Source organism: Elephantulus edwardii, unplaced genomic scaffold (genome assembly GCF_000299155.1).
Source record: "Elephantulus edwardii isolate Elephantulus edwardi_28Jun2011 unplaced genomic scaffold, EleEdw1.0 scaffold00049, whole genome shotgun sequence".
Taxonomy (NCBI): Eukaryota; Metazoa; Chordata; class Mammalia; order Macroscelidea; family Macroscelididae; genus Elephantulus; species Elephantulus edwardii.
Genome location: NW_006399799.1, coordinates 1,575,978 through 1,594,338, shown reverse-complemented (window position 1 = coordinate 1,594,338; position 18,361 = coordinate 1,575,978). Strand labels below are relative to the sequence as shown.

Below are 18,361 nucleotides of genomic sequence, written 5' to 3'. Positions count from 1 at the left end.
ATGCCACACTGAGTCACATCATCTCACATCCATTAGCCAGTAAACATTCCACCCTAATCCTTACCAAGACCAGCAAACAATCCTCTGTAGAATCCGGCTGCTCCAAACAACTTCCAAACTTGATTCCAGCTCCATACTGCTGACCAAATGTATTTTTAAAGAGGAGGCCAAATCATTTCATTTCACATCAATTAGCGAGTCAACATTCCACCCTAATCCTCACCAGAATCAGCAAACAAGCCTCTGTAGAATCCAGCTGCTGCCAAATCTATCTATTGATCTTTATGCCTTTCATTCCATTTTTGACAGCTTGCAATTTTCCTCATTTTATGTTTGGTATAGTTCCATGTTGTAGTTTTTAATGGATGTATACAGCTTTTTCTTCTCATGTCTACTCATGCCACCTCAGCAAATCAAGGCCTCTCATTGGTTGAAAGCTTTACTCCATCTACGTCATTAAATTAGACTCTACTTTGAAGAGGCAGCTCTTCTCCAGTGGTATTTTCAACACCTTTTAACCTAAGAGATTCATCTCCTAGCATTTTTTCCTTTCCAAAACCCCTTTGCCATTCATAATATTTTCACCGGCCAGTTGTTTAGAAGTGGGCTACCAAGTTCTTCTTTTAGTCTAGAACCTGTTTGCCATGTGTGACCCTGCTGGTATTTTAAACTGGTGATGTAACCTCCAACAATATCACAGCAACATACCAGCATAACAGTATGATAGACTGACAGATGAGAGGCAACAGCTGGATTTTTTATTTTTTTCAAAATTTTAAAACATCAATACTGTTTCTTTATTAAACATCAATATTGTTAGTAATAAGTAGCAATATACACATTACAAATGGATTTAAATACTTGCTAGTTTTCACTTTACTTATTTTTATTAGTTTTCACTTTATACTTGTTAAGGATTTAATTATTTTTCCTAAATGAACCTATATTATTTTGGTAACCATAACAAATTCAATGTTTCATTTGGGGAAAAAAAATATCATCAAGAAACCCACTCCCCTAATAAACTGTCTTTTTTGGCTCATGTCCAGTTTTTATCCATGTATAACCAGATATTTAATAGGTGTAATCAAAATGTACATTTAATTTTATGATCAACAATTTTTCTTAAAATGATTTTTAACATTCCTCTTTCTATAGGGTCATATTCATCACTTTAATGACTCCATTCATACTGCATCACATTAAATACTGTAATTTACCTCACATTGTTGACAGACATCTAAGTTGTTAACAATCTTTTCTGAAGTAAAATTATGTCACTATAAACATTTTGTCTGTGTGCCTTTTTCCCTTTTGAATTAATGCCTAAAGATTGCTGAGTTAAAGAGTTTGATTCTTGGTAATTCATACTCTCCTTTCCAGAAGAAATTGTTTTCATTTTCTTTTATATTGGTTTGTTTAGAGAGTTCATGTACATTGTGTTTCACACTATTTTTCATTCACACTGTGTTTCATACAATCATCCCCCATGCCTTATGTTTTATATATTTTCTCAGCTTTATCCTGCAGCCAGGGAGCTCTGGTGGCCTAGCGGTAAGAAGCAATACTGCAGTCCCGACGGCAAGCAGTTTAAATCAACCGGCTGCTCAGTGAGAGATGGATGGACAGTCTCCCCTCTTGTGATTAACTGCTTCTGAAAAACTGCTGCAGGGTCAGCTGTGGGTCAGTTCCAACTCGATGATAACAACCACCACCCTGCAACCAGCCATGAGTGAACATAGTTCTTGTTGTTGTTTTTGTTATTAGGTGCTGGCAAGCTGAGTATAACTCATCGCGACACTATGAACAAAAGATCTGAACCCTGTTCTATCCTGCACCATCCTCACACTTCCTGACACACAGAGCCCATTGCAGCAGTCACCATGTCAATACACTGGTTGAGGGTCTTCCTTCCTTCTCTGACCCTCCACCCTTCCCAGTGTCATGTCCTTCTCCAAGGAATAGCCCCTCCTAGCAACATGCCCAAAGTATGTGAGGCAAAGCCTCATCATTCTTGCCTCCACAAAGCACTCTAGCCACACTCTACTAGTTTCCATGAATCTCTACAGTATTAGGTTGGGGGGGAGGTTTCTCAGTGAATTAGACTATATCCTTATATGCATTTTAGTGTCTCTCGTATTAATTCCCTGGTCATACTCTGCTCATACTCATTTGACCAGTGAGGTCTCAGTGCTGTTCTTACACAATTACAAAAGCTCTTCATGCAGCATTGCTATTTGTCCTTTGCCTTATCTGTTGCAATTATTTTACTTTCTATTCTTTCCCTTTTTCATTTTAGCTTTGTTTTTGTTTCCTGGACTTTTTGTAGCTGGCAATTTAAACTACTTTCTGTGCCTTATCCCTTTTTAGGGCCTGTCAGTAATTAGTGTGGGAAGAGCATATAATGAAGAGTTTGTAAAAGGTTCAAGCCTGAGGGTATAGTAGAGGAGAGGTGACCAGAAGTGGGTGGGGCACCATGATCAGCCCTGGAAGGTGGAGTTGACCAGACACCCACCCAGCAGTCTCATAGATTGAGGTTATCAGAAGTCCTGTGACACGTTGTTGTGGTGTGCTGTCTGAACCGACTCATAACTGAGCCTCCAGCAGGTTTTCAGAGGCAGTAAATCACACAGGACGAAACTGCCCAACTTCCTCCCATAGAGTAGTTGGTGGATTTGAACCATGTGCCTTTAAGAATGCAGCACAGTGTCTTACTGGTATGACATAAAGAGGTGTTTGTTTCCCTACCAACATCCTTTCAAAGAAAGAAGTGGTCTTGGAGCAGCACCACTCTGGTTGCTCCCATGGTGGTGTTTTCTGGGACAGAGCTGGTGGTGGTAACAGTGGTGATGGTGGTGGTGACGTGGTGGCAGTCATGATGGCAGTGGCAATGGCAGTGGCAATGGCAGTAGCAGCTGTCATGGTGGTGGTGACAGCTTTAGTAAAAGCAGTAGTGGTGGTGTTAGCAGCAGTGGTGGTCGTGATGGTGGTGGCAGTGGTGGTGGTGGCAGTATGCGCATAATTGTCTACACTGAGAGTCAGAAACACACTCATTCTGAGAGAGTTGGCTCTGACCTAAGCAATGCCTTGCTGTGACTCTACACTGTAGCTCAGAATAATCAGGTTTGTCCATAACACAAGGGACCGCAGAGCAGGCTTGTGCTAGGTGAGTGTACCACCAAGGGACAAAAGGACTGAGAGGTGACAGAGTCCACATGTCTGCTGTCTGCTGCAGGGACGCTCTCCTGCGCTAAGCCCAGCATGGAGCCAGCATGTTTCCCGCCTAGAGCTCAGAGCCCGGCCAGCCCAGCCCAACCCAGCCGTATACCATTCTTCCTCCTGCTCTTGATACTAAGAGGACAGTGCTGCCAGCCCTCAGTGGCTCTGGCAGAGTGCTGGGGACATCTACTAACCTCCACTGTTCTTCTCTTGCAGTTTCCTGCTTCTTCAACTTCACCAGCCCCTCTGGGGTCGTCCTGTCTCCCAACTACCCAGAGGACTATGGCAACCACCTGCACTGTGTCTGGCTCATCCTGGCCCGACCTGAGAGCCGCATCCACCTGGCCTTCAATGACATCGACGTGGAGCCGCAGTTCGACTTTCTGGTCATCAAGGATGGGGCCACCGCCGAGGCCCCGGTGCTAGGCACCTTCTCAGGAAACCAGCTCCCCTCGTCCATCACCAGCAGTGGCCATGTGGCCCGTCTCGAGTTCCAGACTGACCATTCCACAGGGAAGCGGGGCTTCAACATCACCTTTACCAGTGAGTCCCCCCCTCTGGCCCCAGCTGACCACCCCCTTGAATATCGGTCTGCAGGATGGCTATGGGATGCTCCCAGGAGGACTGTTGATAGAGTGGGCCAGTCCAAGGTGTGCGACTCTGGCCACTGAGCCAGCTGTCTTTTCTGTACAGTAGCTTCTCAGAAGTTTTCTTTCCTATAAATGTGACAGAACCTAGTGTTCAATTTTCTCTAACAACCCCCTTCCTCGAAGACACAGCTAGATCCATGGAAAGAAAGCTTCTTTCATGTCTCATTAGCTCCCGATTCTCTCTCTGACGTGTTCCCTCAAATCCTTGGTTACTCATGGACTGTTGACCTCTGGGTTCCCTGATAGAATTGCTTTGCCAGGTTCCCACTGTCCATGGTCAAATTTGAAATAGCATTTCTGCTTGGCTCCAAGACTTACTAGGAACCAACTCTTAGGACACTGCCTCCTAACCACACCCCCGGTTGCAATCTCAAAGTGGCATCTCCCAATTTCAATCCCAGCTTCTAACCAGTGATTCTTTTCAGTTTTGTGGCTCATAGGGCTGCTGCAGTGGGGTAAAGCAGAGGAAGAGACTTCTTGAATGGTTATCAGAACATAATAAACCATAATAAGCCCCTGAATTAGACAATGAGAAATGGTTCATGAAAATTAAGCCTGAGAAGCGAGCCAGATCGATTCCTACAAGATCCATTTCCACAGATGCCTTGTGAAATGTCACTGAGTGTTGTGGTGTCAGCACCAGTTCATGGGGACCCGTGCACAGTAGAACCCAGAGCAAGCTGGTCCTATGCTGGTCCCATGGTCCTTTGTGGAAGGCACAGTTGTGCTCTGTAAAGTTTTCGTTGGCTGGTGTTTTGCAAGTAGATCACCAAGCTGCTCTTCCTAGTTTTTTCCTTAGTCTGGAACTTCCACTGAAAACTTTTTAGTCTCTTAACAATATGCACACCACCACTGACAGAGGGCTGGTGGTCTCCCACAGGGAAGATTGGAATTCTGCCACTAATGAGAGGCATGGGTGAGGGAAATGGGAAAGATCCGGGGTAAAAACCAACGTATGCAAGCTTTTAAGTAAGCCAGAATATAGTGAAATTTTCATTTTTAAAAAAATAAAGAAAATAAAAATCCTTCCCCACTTGGGGTGGGGGGAGAGAATTCTGCCTGTCTCAGTTGTGAAGTACAAGAACTTCTCCCTGTCTCAGTTGTGAAGTACAGGCTTCTAATTCAAAGCCATTCAAGCCCCATCCCCTGCACACAAATGGACATAGAGCTCTTTCATCTTGTACATTTTGACAAGCTGGGTATCTTCCCAAGTGCCCACTCTCACCCTTTACATACAGGTATTCCCTCCCTGTCTCCTGCATTCTCACCATCTTATGGACAGAAAAAAGTGGCGTCAAGTTCTGTCTTTTCTCACCTTCCTAATAGAAGAGTACCAATAGGCTGACTCTTGGCTTATGTCTTCTCATCCCCGCCTTCTCCATGACATGATGCACTCTGCAAGGGTGGAGGTATATCTTACCATCTTTCTAGTCCCTCTGCCCAGGTCATGACCCATACATGTTTGTGGAATGGAAGAATCCATGAATAACTAAATGCTCTTCCTGTGCTGTGCGGAGAATAGGCAGAGCAAGGGTTGCAGGAAGCCCATTTCTCCAGCGTGGTAAGGGCTGAGAACCCTGCAGGTTCAAAGCAGGTTCACTTTCAATATCAGACACTTCTGTGATACTTTAGATTCATTTACATGATCTTTCTTTAGAGTCAAATGATCTTTCTTGTCCAAGAAAAAAAAAGCCAAAAATAAGCCATCAAGAAATATTTAAAATTAGTCATATTTGAAACGACACAAATGCAATATTAAATCTCAGAAAAACTAATGCTGAAGCATTAATATTTTACATGTATAATTTGTTGTCTGTATGATTAGCACAAAGAATATGCAAGCAGGTTTCTAATATCCTTATGTGACTTTTCTTCATGAAGCACATGACATATTTTTCCATCAAATAATATGAAGGAAAATAACAACTTAGGACAACAGCCTTCTGGAGGAAACTTCTCAGATACCATTGCCAACAAGTAGGAGCTTTCATAAGCAGGATTTTGGGAAGAGTGGAACCATTCAGGAACATAGAGCAAAAGCTATATTCATGTAGCCTGGGAAGATAAAATTCTCTTGAAGCCCCCACCCTCCAGGAAGGAAACAAATACTGAGTCCCCAGCAGGAAGAGGCAGAAGGTGTTTGTAACATGAACTTCACTTTGAGAGTAGTAGACTTGACCTAAAGGCTTTGCTCTTATCTACCATTTATTTCCCAGGTATTCACACTATTGTAAAAGTACTGCCATTGTTGTTGTTGTTGTTGTTGTTGTTGTTTTTAGCAGCCTTTGGTTATCTTTTGGTTGCCTAGTGGCAAGAGCTGCGCTGCAATCCTAAAGGCACACGGTTCAAGGCCATCAGCTTCTCCATGGGAGAAAGATGGGCATTCTCTTCCTGTGTGTAACAGAGGGAAACATTGCTCCATCCAATACCATTGTCAGGATTGTTGATATGTTTGCATCTGTGGTTGTGGATCTTTTAGTACATCTAATTGATACAGTATCCACAAAAATGAACTCAAATGAGATTTCACTTATATTCACTAACCTTCTACTTCAGCAAACAAGATGTCCTTTGCTAGATTAGTGATGTATACCCAATATTAAATACACAAAAAAAACCCAGAAAATGAGTGAGGTGATAAAATGTAAATACCAAGCAAAATTTTACCAATCAGAAATAGCTCTTGCTAGAATTTGGCAAACACTATTGTAGTTACCAGATATTTGCCTATGCATTCACTCAACTAGACAGTTAGATGGATAGATAGAAAAGAAATTTTAAAATATGTGCCTCCCCCCACTACAGTGATGAATCCCAAGGATAATGTACCCTCCAAGGAATAACCTCTCCTAGCAACATGCCCAAAGTATGTGAGACAAAGCTTTGCTGTCCTTGCCTCCAAGAAGCATTCTGGCTGTACTTTCTCCAAGAGTATTTGTTCTTTTAGCAGTGCATGGGTTGTTCAGCACTCTTCTACAACACCACAGCTCCAAAGCATTAATTCTTCTTCTGTCACCCATAGCCCTTGTCCAGCTCTCAGATGCATAGCAAGTGACTAAAAAAAAATTTAAAAATCAGGCACACCTTAGTCCTCAAACTGACATCATTGTTCCTCAATAATTTTGAGAAGTCCTTGACTGCAGACTTTCCCAGTGCAATACATCTCCTGATCTCCTGACTGCTAGTACCAAGTGTATTGATTATGTATCCAAGTAAGATGAAGTTGTTGACAGGAAGGATGCTGATAGAGAGGCTGACCTTCTACCAGGAGAACTGATACAGTGACTGCAACAATAGAGTCAAGTACGTCAGAGATCATGAGGATGGCACAGGATAGAACAGGGTTCAGATCTGTTGTTCATAGAGTCACTATGAGTCATACTTCACAGTACCTAACAACAAAACTACCACCCTGCTGAATTATTCTAAGGGGATGAGGCCTCAGGATCTACATTTTTAGCAGACTCTTGAGGTAATTCTTATGCAGAGTGAGCCAGCAGTGCACAGGCAAGTGTTTGGGAACAAGCTTAGTCTCCCTGTAGAACATTGCTCTCCTCTCTCTGATCCAGGGGAGGCTCATCTATTCTGTGCTTGAATCCATTCAGTGTCAGGGCTCTCACCACCCACACAGCTTTCTCCAGAACTAGAATGCACCTACCCTGGTAGTACAGTGGTTAAACACTTGGCTACTCACCAAATGTCAGTAGTTCTAATTCACCAGTCAAGCAACAAGGGAGTGATATGACAATCTGCTTCCAAAAACATTACTGCCCAGGAGACCCTAGGAGACAGTTCCAATCTGTCCTTTATGGTTCCTATAATTCAGAATTGACTCATAGCAATGGGTTTGGTTTCTTGGTGTTTAGTTTTTATGTTGCTTTTAAATACTTGTTCCTGTAACTACCAGCAGGTATCATGTTTGCAGTCCTGTAACTCTTTGGCATAAATGTTCCATGTGAAACATTTTCAATAATGAGAAACCAGTTGCTGTCAAGTCAACTCCAACTCATAGCAGCGTCACATATTTCAAGGAATAGCGACATTCAGTAGAATTTTCAATGGCTGATCTTTCAGAAGTAAAAAAACAGACATTTCTTCTAAGGTGCTCTGGGTGGGATCAAATATGTAACCTCTCAGTTAATAGCTGAGTGTGTTTTCTACATGCCCACCCAAAGATTCCTAGTGATGATAGTAGCTTCCCTTATTGTTGTTGTTGTTAGGTGCTGTTGAGTCAAATATGACTCATAGCAACCCTATGAACAACAAATATGAACACTGTCCTATCCCATGCCATCCTCACAATCTCATACACTCAAGTCCATTGCCCACAGTCACCGTGTCAACCCACCTGGTTGAGGGTCTTCCTTTCTTTTTCGCTGCCTCTCCACTTTCCCAAGGATGATGTCACCCTCCAAGGAACAGCCTCTCCTAGAAACATATCCAAAGTATGTAAGATGAAGCTTCATCATCTTTGCCTCCAAGGAGCACTCAGGCTGCACCTTCTCCAAGACATAGCTCTTTGTTCCCTTGGCAGTCTATAGACTCTTCAGTACTCTTCTCCAACACAACAGTTCAAAGTCATCAGTCTTTCTTTGTCATCCTTAGTCATTGTCCAGCTCTCAGATGCCTAGCAAGTTAATGAAAAGACTGTCATCTAAATCAGGCATAACTTAGTCCTCACACTTACTCTTCAAAAATTGGAGAGATCCTTGACTACAGACTTTCCCAGAGCAATACTTCTTCTGATCTCCTAACTGTGGGTACCAAGTATATTGATTGTGGATCCAATAAGATGAAGTCCTTGTCAATCTCAGTCCTTTGTCCTACCATCATGATGTTGCCTATCAGTCCAATGGCAAGAATTTTTGTTTTCTTGATGTTGAGATGCAACCTGTATTGCAAGCTGCAGTGTTTAACTTTCAGCAGCAAGTGCTTCAAGTCTTCCTCACTTTCATCCAGCAAGGTTGTGTCATCTGCATAACAGTGGTTATTGATGAGTCGTTCTCCAATCCTGATGCCCCATTTTTCTTCACTGAGCACCTACTGGGTGTTAGACCCTGTGCTGAGCACATCACAGCTGTCATAAACGTCTTAAACCAAAAATTCCATAAACTATGTAATACCCCCTGCTTATAAATCAGGAAACTGATGTTGGAAAAGGTACATAGGCCCAAGGTGGCAATATTTAGGTCCTTGACTTAGGGCTTTTGCTTCCAGATGTTTGAAATAACTTCCTAACCCCTGCTGTGGTGTGAGGGGGGCAGGTGTGAGGGACAGAGTTTTTAGAAAGACAAATGCTTGAACCACCCTTTCCTTTGCACCTCATATTTCTAAATGTCAAGGTGACTGCATGGTCATAGTTCCTACTGAAGAAAAATGGGAGGCTGGCGCCTGGATCGACCTAGACTTTGCCCTTCATGGGAAGGATGCTGGGGGCTCAGTCAAGTGTCTGCACATTTTCCTCACAATCATCTCCGTTCCAGAGGCTCCCAGAGCTCATGTTCAACAGGAAGGATCACCAGCTTTGCAGATCTCTTGCCTCCAGGGCTGCCTCTGTTTCTAACTGTACACATGTCCTAGTCACCAGGGGATTCCACAGGTTCATAAACCAAGTGCAGTAATGCGGCACACGGCTGGGCAGCCACAGAACCTGGCCTCTGCTGGAAACTTACCACATTGAAAACAGCAAGGTTGCATATAAGGTCTGACTGCTCCCAGCGTGGGTGGTGCAAATAGTGAACACCATAGAGGAAGAAAGGGCTGGCAGTCTTCTTCAGTGAGGCCAAGGAAATCCTATGGAGCTTAGTTCTGCTCTGGTGCACATGGGATCACCTTGAGTCAGCAGTGATTCAAAAGCAACAGGCTTGGCTTGGGCTTTTATCCAGAGCAAGTAAGGTGGCAGCATAAGGAAGATTAGGAACCCGCTTGGTGGGCCAGGAAAGTGTATCTGCGCATGTGCGGAAGGGGAGCCAAGCAGGCGCTCACACTCAGTCAGTTGTTATTACTACCTGACAGGTGCTATAGCATGCACGCACTACTTAAACCTTCCTATCAGCTTTAATCTTACTTCTGTCTCAAAAAGACCCAGTAATTGAAGTCTGATCTCCATTCGGGAGGTCAGGAAACTGAGGCTCGGCAAAGCTATGTAAGCAGCCCAGAACCGTGTAACTAATAAGAGGCGGCGCTGATTAAACGTGCAGTGTGCTGACCCTCTGTGCTCCCCTCTCCCTGCATCATCGGTTGCCAGGGCAGAGTGAGAGGCAGCTCTGACAAGAGACAAGGAAGTGAAGGCAATGGCTTCCGACAGGGGTTAATTCCAGGGCACCTGCTTTATGAGTCTTTGTGTCTATTAGTGTCACAGGATTGAGAGTCCAGCTCACTCGCAGCATAAACGATCCCCTAACTGTGAAGTTAGGGAGGCAGGGAACGGGTTGGACTTTCGTACGACAGATCTGCTCCTCAGTCACGTTGAGCCTCAATTTCCTCATTTGTAAACAGGGGTAATGATAGCTGGTTCATGGACTCATTATGTGGTGTAAATACGCTAACATGAGAAACTCTTAGCTCTCTGCCTGATAAATGTTCATTAGATTGACTGTGAATTAGGTGCTCAGGAAGGCAGAAGATTCGGTTTAACGAGCACCTGCATTTTTGTCCAGGAGCCCGTGAGTAGAACAAATGGTTAACGGGTTCACCCTCTCAAAGAGAAATTAATTAGATGTTGAACTCCACTAGAGACGCCTGGGGGATAAAGACCTGGCGATTTCCTGAAAAACCAGCCACTGAAAACCAAACGGAGCACAGTTCTACTCAAACCCACATTAATCCCAGTCTAAACCAAGTTGGTGACAACTGGCCTGGAATGTTTGTTTGGCTTTCTTCCCCATGTTACATCACCTGTAACCCCAGCGTTCCTGGTCCTAAGGTAGTTTTCCTTCTAGCATGGCAGGGTATCGGGGACGCCCTACAAGTATAGGCTTGGCCAGCATCATGAAGCCTCTTTTCTCCAGCATCTCCATATCAACTGTTTAAAATTTTATTCTGATTTATTTACAAAGTTTGAATATATTGTTTTTCACAAAAAAATCCTTCCCATTTCCTTCACCCCACCCACTCGAATTGTGCACTCTATGATTAACACCCTACTTCCCTATCCTCACCCCTCTACTTCCACCCTCCCACTCCCTTCCTTGGATCCTAATATTCTTTCTGATTGAGAAGTTGTGGTACATGCACACGATGGAATACTATGCAACACACAGGAGTAATGATTTTGTAAATTACTACCTGGCTTGGGTGGGACTGGAGGGCATTATGCTGGGTGAACTAACTCAGTCCCACAAGGACAAATGCTGTCTAAAACTCGCATCAACTCTTGACTAATCATGCCCTTGACTCTTATCCATACAGCTTTCCGCCACAACGAGTGTCCAGATCCTGGCGTTCCAGTGAACGGCAAGCGTTTCGGAGACAGCCTTCAGCTGGGCAGTTCCATCTCTTTCCTCTGTGATGAAGGCTTCCTGGGGACCCAGGGCTCAGAGACCATCACCTGCATCCTGAAGGAGGGAAGCGTGGTGTGGAACAGCGCCGTGCTGAGATGTGAAGGTATGAGATCGTTGGGCTTGGGGCCCTGGCTGACCATGTGAGACTAGGATTCATTTCTCCATTCCTCCTTCTTCTCCCAAAACCCAGGACCACCCTTTCATCTCTATGCCAAACCAGTGGGGGCTTTGTATGACCATTTTGCATCACATTTGAATTTATCAGAGATTGAACCCTGGAATGTTAGACCCCAAAAACACTTCTTTTCAAACTGAAGACCCTCCCAAATATCACATCCATGCTTGGTTTTCCTGCCTACGGGAGTCCCTGTGGCCCCAGCAGCCATGTCAGTGCTGTGAATGGTCTTTCAAGCTGCCTGCCACTTTTCTCTTCTCCACATGCTAATTTTGGCCTATTTCCTGGGAAGTCTCTGAGGCTCACCCTTTGTGCCCCTATTAAATGCTGCCTTGATTTCCTAGTGTCAGTCGCTAAATGACCAAGGGGTAGACCAGCCAGAAGAAAAACAGCTTGACACCAGCAGAAGGTTCATCACGCCATCTCCCCTGTCCACCTCCCCACACAGCATGGTTCCTGCCTCAATCTCAGGGAAAAGCCATCTGCTCCACCAAGCAGCAGGCATTTCTCATATGCATCAAAGCTGCTTGAGGGCAGGAGTTATGTTAAGTCTGTGTACCCAAGGACCTCTAAGGGCATGGTCCATAAGGAGTTACACTTTCAATCCAAACCTGGTGCATCTGCACCGAGAGAGGAAGATGGACAATCTCCTCCCTTACGATCTAAAGCCTCACACATACCTGCTGGAGGATCAGCTGTGAGTTGGTTCTGACTTGACCAACTGTGCCTGTGAGAGCATGGAGCTTGGCCACAGAAGCACTGCTCAGTCACCATTTATGTATAAGGGAAGACACTCAAAAACCCTGTGTCCTGCAGGTCAGGGGCTGTGGTCCTCTCCATCTGCTACCCAGAAATCATCTTCCTATCATCTCATGTGATAGAGGGTAGAGACCTAAGAGATCACCTCACTTACCCTCTCCCAATCCCATACTACACACACTGGACAGCCCATAGGAAGGTCAAAGCACAGGAGGAGGAAAGGCATATGCCTGAGAGCGAGCACTACCCTGAGCTGACAGAATGACGGAGGAGAGACCACCAAGGGCACACAGCACATCCCCACCGAGTGGGTCCAGTGTTGAGGTGGGCTTTGAGACAGAGGGACCTTGCTGAAATCCTGGCTCTGTCATTTACCTCAGGAAATGACTCTGAGACTCTGGGTTGGTTTTTGGGGGTTCCCCCCCCCAACCAGGAAAGAAAAAAGAGGGAAGGAATGATATTAAAGGAAGGAGCTCTGGTTGCGTAGTGTGATATGTTTTGCACCCCTAATCAAAAGGTCAGTGGTTTGAATCTGCCAGCTACTCCATGGGAGAAATAGGAGCAGTCTCATCCCATGAACATTTCCAGCTTCAGAATCACTCAAGGTGGAGGGCCGCCATGAATCAGAATGGACTGTACAGCTATAGGTTAGGTTTTATGTGTATAAAGGGAACTCTGGTGGCCTAGTGGTAAGAAACGGAGCTGCAATCCCAAATGCAAATGGTTCAAGTCCACCAGCTGCTCTACAGGAGAAGGATGGGCAATCTCCTCCTGGCTCTGAAAACCTGCTTGAGGGTCAACTATTTATTTGTTCCAACACAACAGTAGGCAACAACAACAGCATTGTGTTTAAAAGGCACGTACTGGAATAAATATGAGGTTGGTGAGTTTTCCTGAGCCTCGTTTCCCCCATATCTGACATTGTTTGGCGCTTACACACTGCTAAATAAATGCTTTGATGGATCACAAGTGAATGACCAAGGCATGTCAGTGAAGGGCCTGACACTAGCCAGCCTGCCTGCTCACCATCCCTCACCTTTATTGTATCAGCTGACTCGCCCTGGACAAGGGACTTAACCTCTCTGATTTCTTTGCTTTTCTCGATCTCAGCCAGAACATCTTCCTTGTCTGCCTGATCCATTCTCCCGCTTCTCCTAATCCCTCTTGTATTAGGGGTCACTTTAATGGTCTTGCTCTGTCCTAATCAGAGGGTCTTTATGGTGCAGACAGTTCACATGTGCAGATACTAAATAACAGATTAAAGTTCACACCCATCCAGAGGCACCTCATAAGCAAGTCCTGGCGATCTACGTCTGTAATATCAGCCACTGAAAATCCTGTTGAGTTCAGCTCCACTCTGACAAACATCTGGACACAGTGGGTCAGAATCGGCACAACAGCAACTGGGTTTGGTTTAATTTTCTACCTGTGTTACATTTGTCTTTGCCACTTCCATGGATCCTCCTTCCCCACCAAGACTGTGGGCAGCTCCAGCGCTGAATCCCAGCCCCCAGGGCTCAGTCCCAATGATGCTGGCCTCACTGAACATGGCCCTTCACCTCTTGCCCTCCTGAGTCCAGCGCTCTCAGAAGGCAGCTCAGAGGGTGCAGTGAGACGCTCAGGACTGCTTATGAGCGAGCCAGAGAGAAGTCGATCTCTGATAATGGATTTTAAAGCGGCTGTCACTACTTCATAGTGTTTGGGGAATGGAATGAAATTAAAAGTCCTAATTGGGAAATTAAGACTGTCTTATTCACTCTGTCCCCAGAGGAAAACTGTAGGTTTAGGGGCCATAGGCTACTAAAAATAAGAGACAGGCTCCTGGAGATCCTGAGTGGGGAAAGGAGTGGGCCTCACTGTGTTTTCAGAGGGATGGCATCTGAGGCCTGTCTGGTTTGCAAGGAGCAGCATATGAGAGGGGGGAAATGCCTCTCAGGGTGGCTGGGGACAGGGAACACTTGCTTTCAGCTCATTTCATGCTTTGTGTGAGCCAGAGTAGCCTGTGTTCCTTAGAATGTTCAGGCACTGGTTTTGCAGCATCAGCTCGCCAGTCCTTTCTTCGGAGGCACCTCTGGTTGAATTTAAGCCTCCACCTTTACAGTTAGTAGCTGAGCCCGTTGGCATCACCCAAGGCCTCCAGGGGGAGAGGCCTCTGGGGCATCTGCTGCTCCTTGGCCTCTCTCCAGCCTCATGTCTTAAGTCGTTAGACAGCCCTGCTTTGTAATCAACATCTTGGTCTTTCCATATTTTGCTCGTTTTGTTTTTGATTAAGTGTCCCCACCTTGTGGACAATTAAATGCAGATGCTAATGGTCTTTTTAAAGCTCTTTTAATATATGCTAAGAGCCACTTTAACGTGTGAGAGGCTCTAATGGGACAAGGGAGAAGTGGCTGCTTCTCCTAAATTTAGAAAAGAGGATGACAGTCTGGGCCGTCTACAGCAGGGGTCACCAACCTTTGTCTAAAAGGACAGCTGAGTTAGGAAGTGTTTTCAGCTCTGTAGACTGTAAAGTGTCTGCTCAACTCAGCCATTATAGCACAGAAGCAGCCAAAGATGATGTGCAGATGTTCTAGACTTCTTTCCTTTGGAGATCTCTGGTGGTGTAGCCTGTAGGGAGTTGTACTGCTGGCAAATCTATAGGAGAAAGATGGACAGTGTCCTTTTCTGCAATGTATGTTGTTGTTGTGTGCTGTCAAGTTGCCTGCGACTCATAGCAGCTCTATGTACAATAGCTCTCAACCCTGTCCTATCCTGAGTCAATCTTACTATCTCTGACAAACCTAATCCCATTTCTCCAGTCACTGATTCAATCCATCTCATCCTGAGTCTTCCTCTCCTACGCTGTCCCTCCACCCTTCCAAGCCTGATGTCCTTCTTCAAGGACTGGTCCCTTCTGGCCACATGCCCAAAGTAGGTGAGATGGAGTTTTTTAAAATCCTTGCCTCTAGTTAGCAGCTTGGTTTCACTCTCTCCAAGACAGACCAGAAACCCACTGGAAGGTCAGCTCTGGATTGCTTGATAAGAGTTGCTTGACTCATTGAATCTAGAGTTCTTGGGAGTAGTGGTCAGATTCTCACCTCCCACCCTCGTCTTGAGACCCAGTTTTGACTCACAGCAAGTGCACCTTATGTGTAGCCCCCACTTGTCAGTACAGGCTTATGAGTTGCCGTGATGCTAAACTGGCTTCAGGACTTAAAGACCTGGAGAGCTGCTTCTGAAAAATCAACCAATGAGAGCCCTGTGGATCACAATAGTCTAGTCCACCACTGACGGTGGGAAAGGTGCAGGACCGGGTGGGTCTCAATCCATCGTGCATGGGGTTACTGTGATTCAGGGACCTACTCAACAGCAATTGGCTACAACAGCAAATCTAGAGTAGAGAGAATGTAGGGAGTCCATGTACTTAAAATCTGAAATTTCCCTAGAAAGCCATTCAGTTAGTATGGGCAGCTGCTAGGAAGGGCCTGCTCTCTTTCCTCTAAGGAGAAGCAAATAACTGTGCAAAAAGATAAGCATTCCCTCATCTGAGGCTTGCACCAGCCTGGGGACATAATTATATTTGTCATCCCCACTGGAGCACAGAGAGGTTAAAGCACTTGCCCAGGGTCCTCTCAGCTTGCAAGTGATGGAGCCATGATTCAAACCTTGGCATTTAACTACACTATTATTGTATTGTTCTCAACTAACATCACTAGAGATATTATAATTGCAAACAAATTTTTTTAAACACTTGAAAGTATTGACACATACAATGAAAAGCAGTTGTCTGCTTTCTCCATCCCAGCATAAAACCAGAATAGGGAACACATATTTCCTATTGTAAAAGACAAAGAGATAGGCCACCGCAAGGAAGCATCAGAAATTGACAGTGTATAACAAAATGACAGCAATAAGACAAACATATCAGTTATGACAATAAAGGCAATTACACTCCTTATTAGGAGACAAAGACTCACAGACTGAGTTTTCAGGAAATAGGTTGCAAATAAGAAATACACTAAAGGAAACCACAAAAGTACATTTTTGTTGTGTTTTTTTTTAAATTTTATAGTTAATGCTTGATTCTTATGAAAATTTCAAACAATGCACACATTTAAAAAAAGTTCAAGGTGAAATAGTCATAGCCCCATTCCACCCCTCCGACGAAGACTGTTAATTTGTTGTAAACATGTCCCTTTTTCCTTATATGTGCACCAAATGTGTTACACTTATACTTGGGAGCGAGGAGGGAAGGGGAGAGAAAGCTGATTCTCCACACGCATAATAGAAATAAGTGATGTTCCTACATCAGTCATGCCTCCAATGAGGATAGAGTCATGATGGTTATTGAATACGTAACATTATCTCATAATTGCTCTACCAACATAGAGGCATGTAGTTCGAATCCACCAGCTTCTCTGCAAGAGAAAGATGGGCAGTCTCCTCCCGTGCGGTTAACTGCCTCTACAAACCCACCGGAGGGTCAGCTATTGTTCGGTTCCAACTCGATGGCACGCAACAACAACAACAACAACCTGTGAATTAAAGATGTTTTATAGGTTGAGAAATCTGAAAACCAAAGTGACTTAGCTTGTTCAAATGAACCCAGTTAATAATAATAATAATAATAATAAAACAAATGATCCTTCCCTTGCTGCTGCCCACCTTTCCAGAACAGAGTAAACAGGTATGAAGGATAGGAAAACATAATTCAGTGAACACTGAGACAGAGATCAAAAGCTTTCCTTCAGGAATTTAAAGCATCCTTCCAAGAGGCTTTTCTGCCAACTATGGACACTCTGGTTTGGTTGACGGTTGGGTGGAATGTTTGGTGTGTTGCTTTTCTTTTTGTTTAAGTCTCTTGCTTAGTGTCTACAAGACCTCCTGGAGGGTCCTTTTATTTAAGAGGAGCCCCTCTTCTCCATTTTGGAGACTATGGAGACTGGATGAGGTGGCCGGACTCTGTAAGATGGGCACTGTGGTTTGGTTAAGGGTGGGATGGAATGTTTGCTGTTTCCTGATTTAAGCCTCTTGTTTAGTGTCAACAAGACCTCCTGGAGGGCCCTTGTATTTAAGGTGAGCCCCTAGTCTCTATTTTGGAGACTGGGTGAGGTGAGAGGATTCTGTCAGATGGGCGCTCTAGTTTGGTTGAGGGTTGAGTGGAATGTTCGGTTTTTTTTAAAAAATTAAGCCTCTTGGTTATTGTCAACAAAACCTCCTGAAGGTCTTACTGTTATTATATGGAGCACATGTTATTATATTTTTGGAGGAACATTCTTCTAAGTGTTACTATAAGTATATAAGTTATGTAAGTGTATATAAGTTCTAAGTGTTGTTATATGGAGCTCAGGTTCTTATATTTTGGAGGAACATTCTTCTAAGTGTTACTATAAGTATATAAGTTATATAAGTGTATATAAGTTCTAAGTATTATTATATGGAGCTCAGGTTCTTATATTTTGGAGGAACATTCTTCTAAGTAGTACAGCAATCTTCTGTCAATTTGCTGTACTGAGGTAATCTGGATTTGCTGTGATGCTTAACCTTGTGTTATTGGGGTGTCAAATGTAACGGTTGCCCACAGTGGACAGTGTTTGATGGAGCTCCCAGTTTAAGACAGGTTTGGAAGCCAGAGTGGCATCCCCTTCCTAAACCACATGCCTCTGGAAAATCTATGACCTTGGAGGAATGACGATATTTGCAGAAAGGCTTTAGGTCTTTTGCTCATAGAGTTGCTATGAGTCATGCTTGACTTGATGACAATCAACAACTATATGTGCTAAGTTTCTAGGAAAGGTTATTCCTTGGACAGAGACATCATGCTTGGAAAGGTGGAGGGATGGAGAAAGAAAAGAGAACCCTCAACCAGGTGGGTTGACACGGTGACTGCTGCAATTGCTCGACTTGGCTCAAATACATCAGAGATGATGAGGATGGCACAGGATAGGACAGGGTTCAGATCTGTTGTTCATAGGGTCACCATGAGTCATACTTGACTCGGAGGCACCTAACAACAACACACGCTAAGTACAAGGATATGTGTTTAGCAGATATTGTTCTATTGAGTCTTGATGCTA

General features: G+C 44.4%; 1 protein-coding gene across 1 annotated transcript in view; it reads left to right on the top strand.

Annotated features, from left to right (window-relative positions):
• Window positions 1-18,361, top strand: part of CSMD2 (CUB and Sushi multiple domains 2) — a 972,861-nt gene that overhangs the window by 650,840 nt on the left and 303,660 nt on the right. Inside the window, 2 exon segments of the mRNA XM_006886423.1 lie at window positions 3,436-3,762; window positions 11,280-11,474. Coding sequence (XP_006886485.1) covers window positions 3,436-3,762; window positions 11,280-11,474 — 522 coding nt within the window.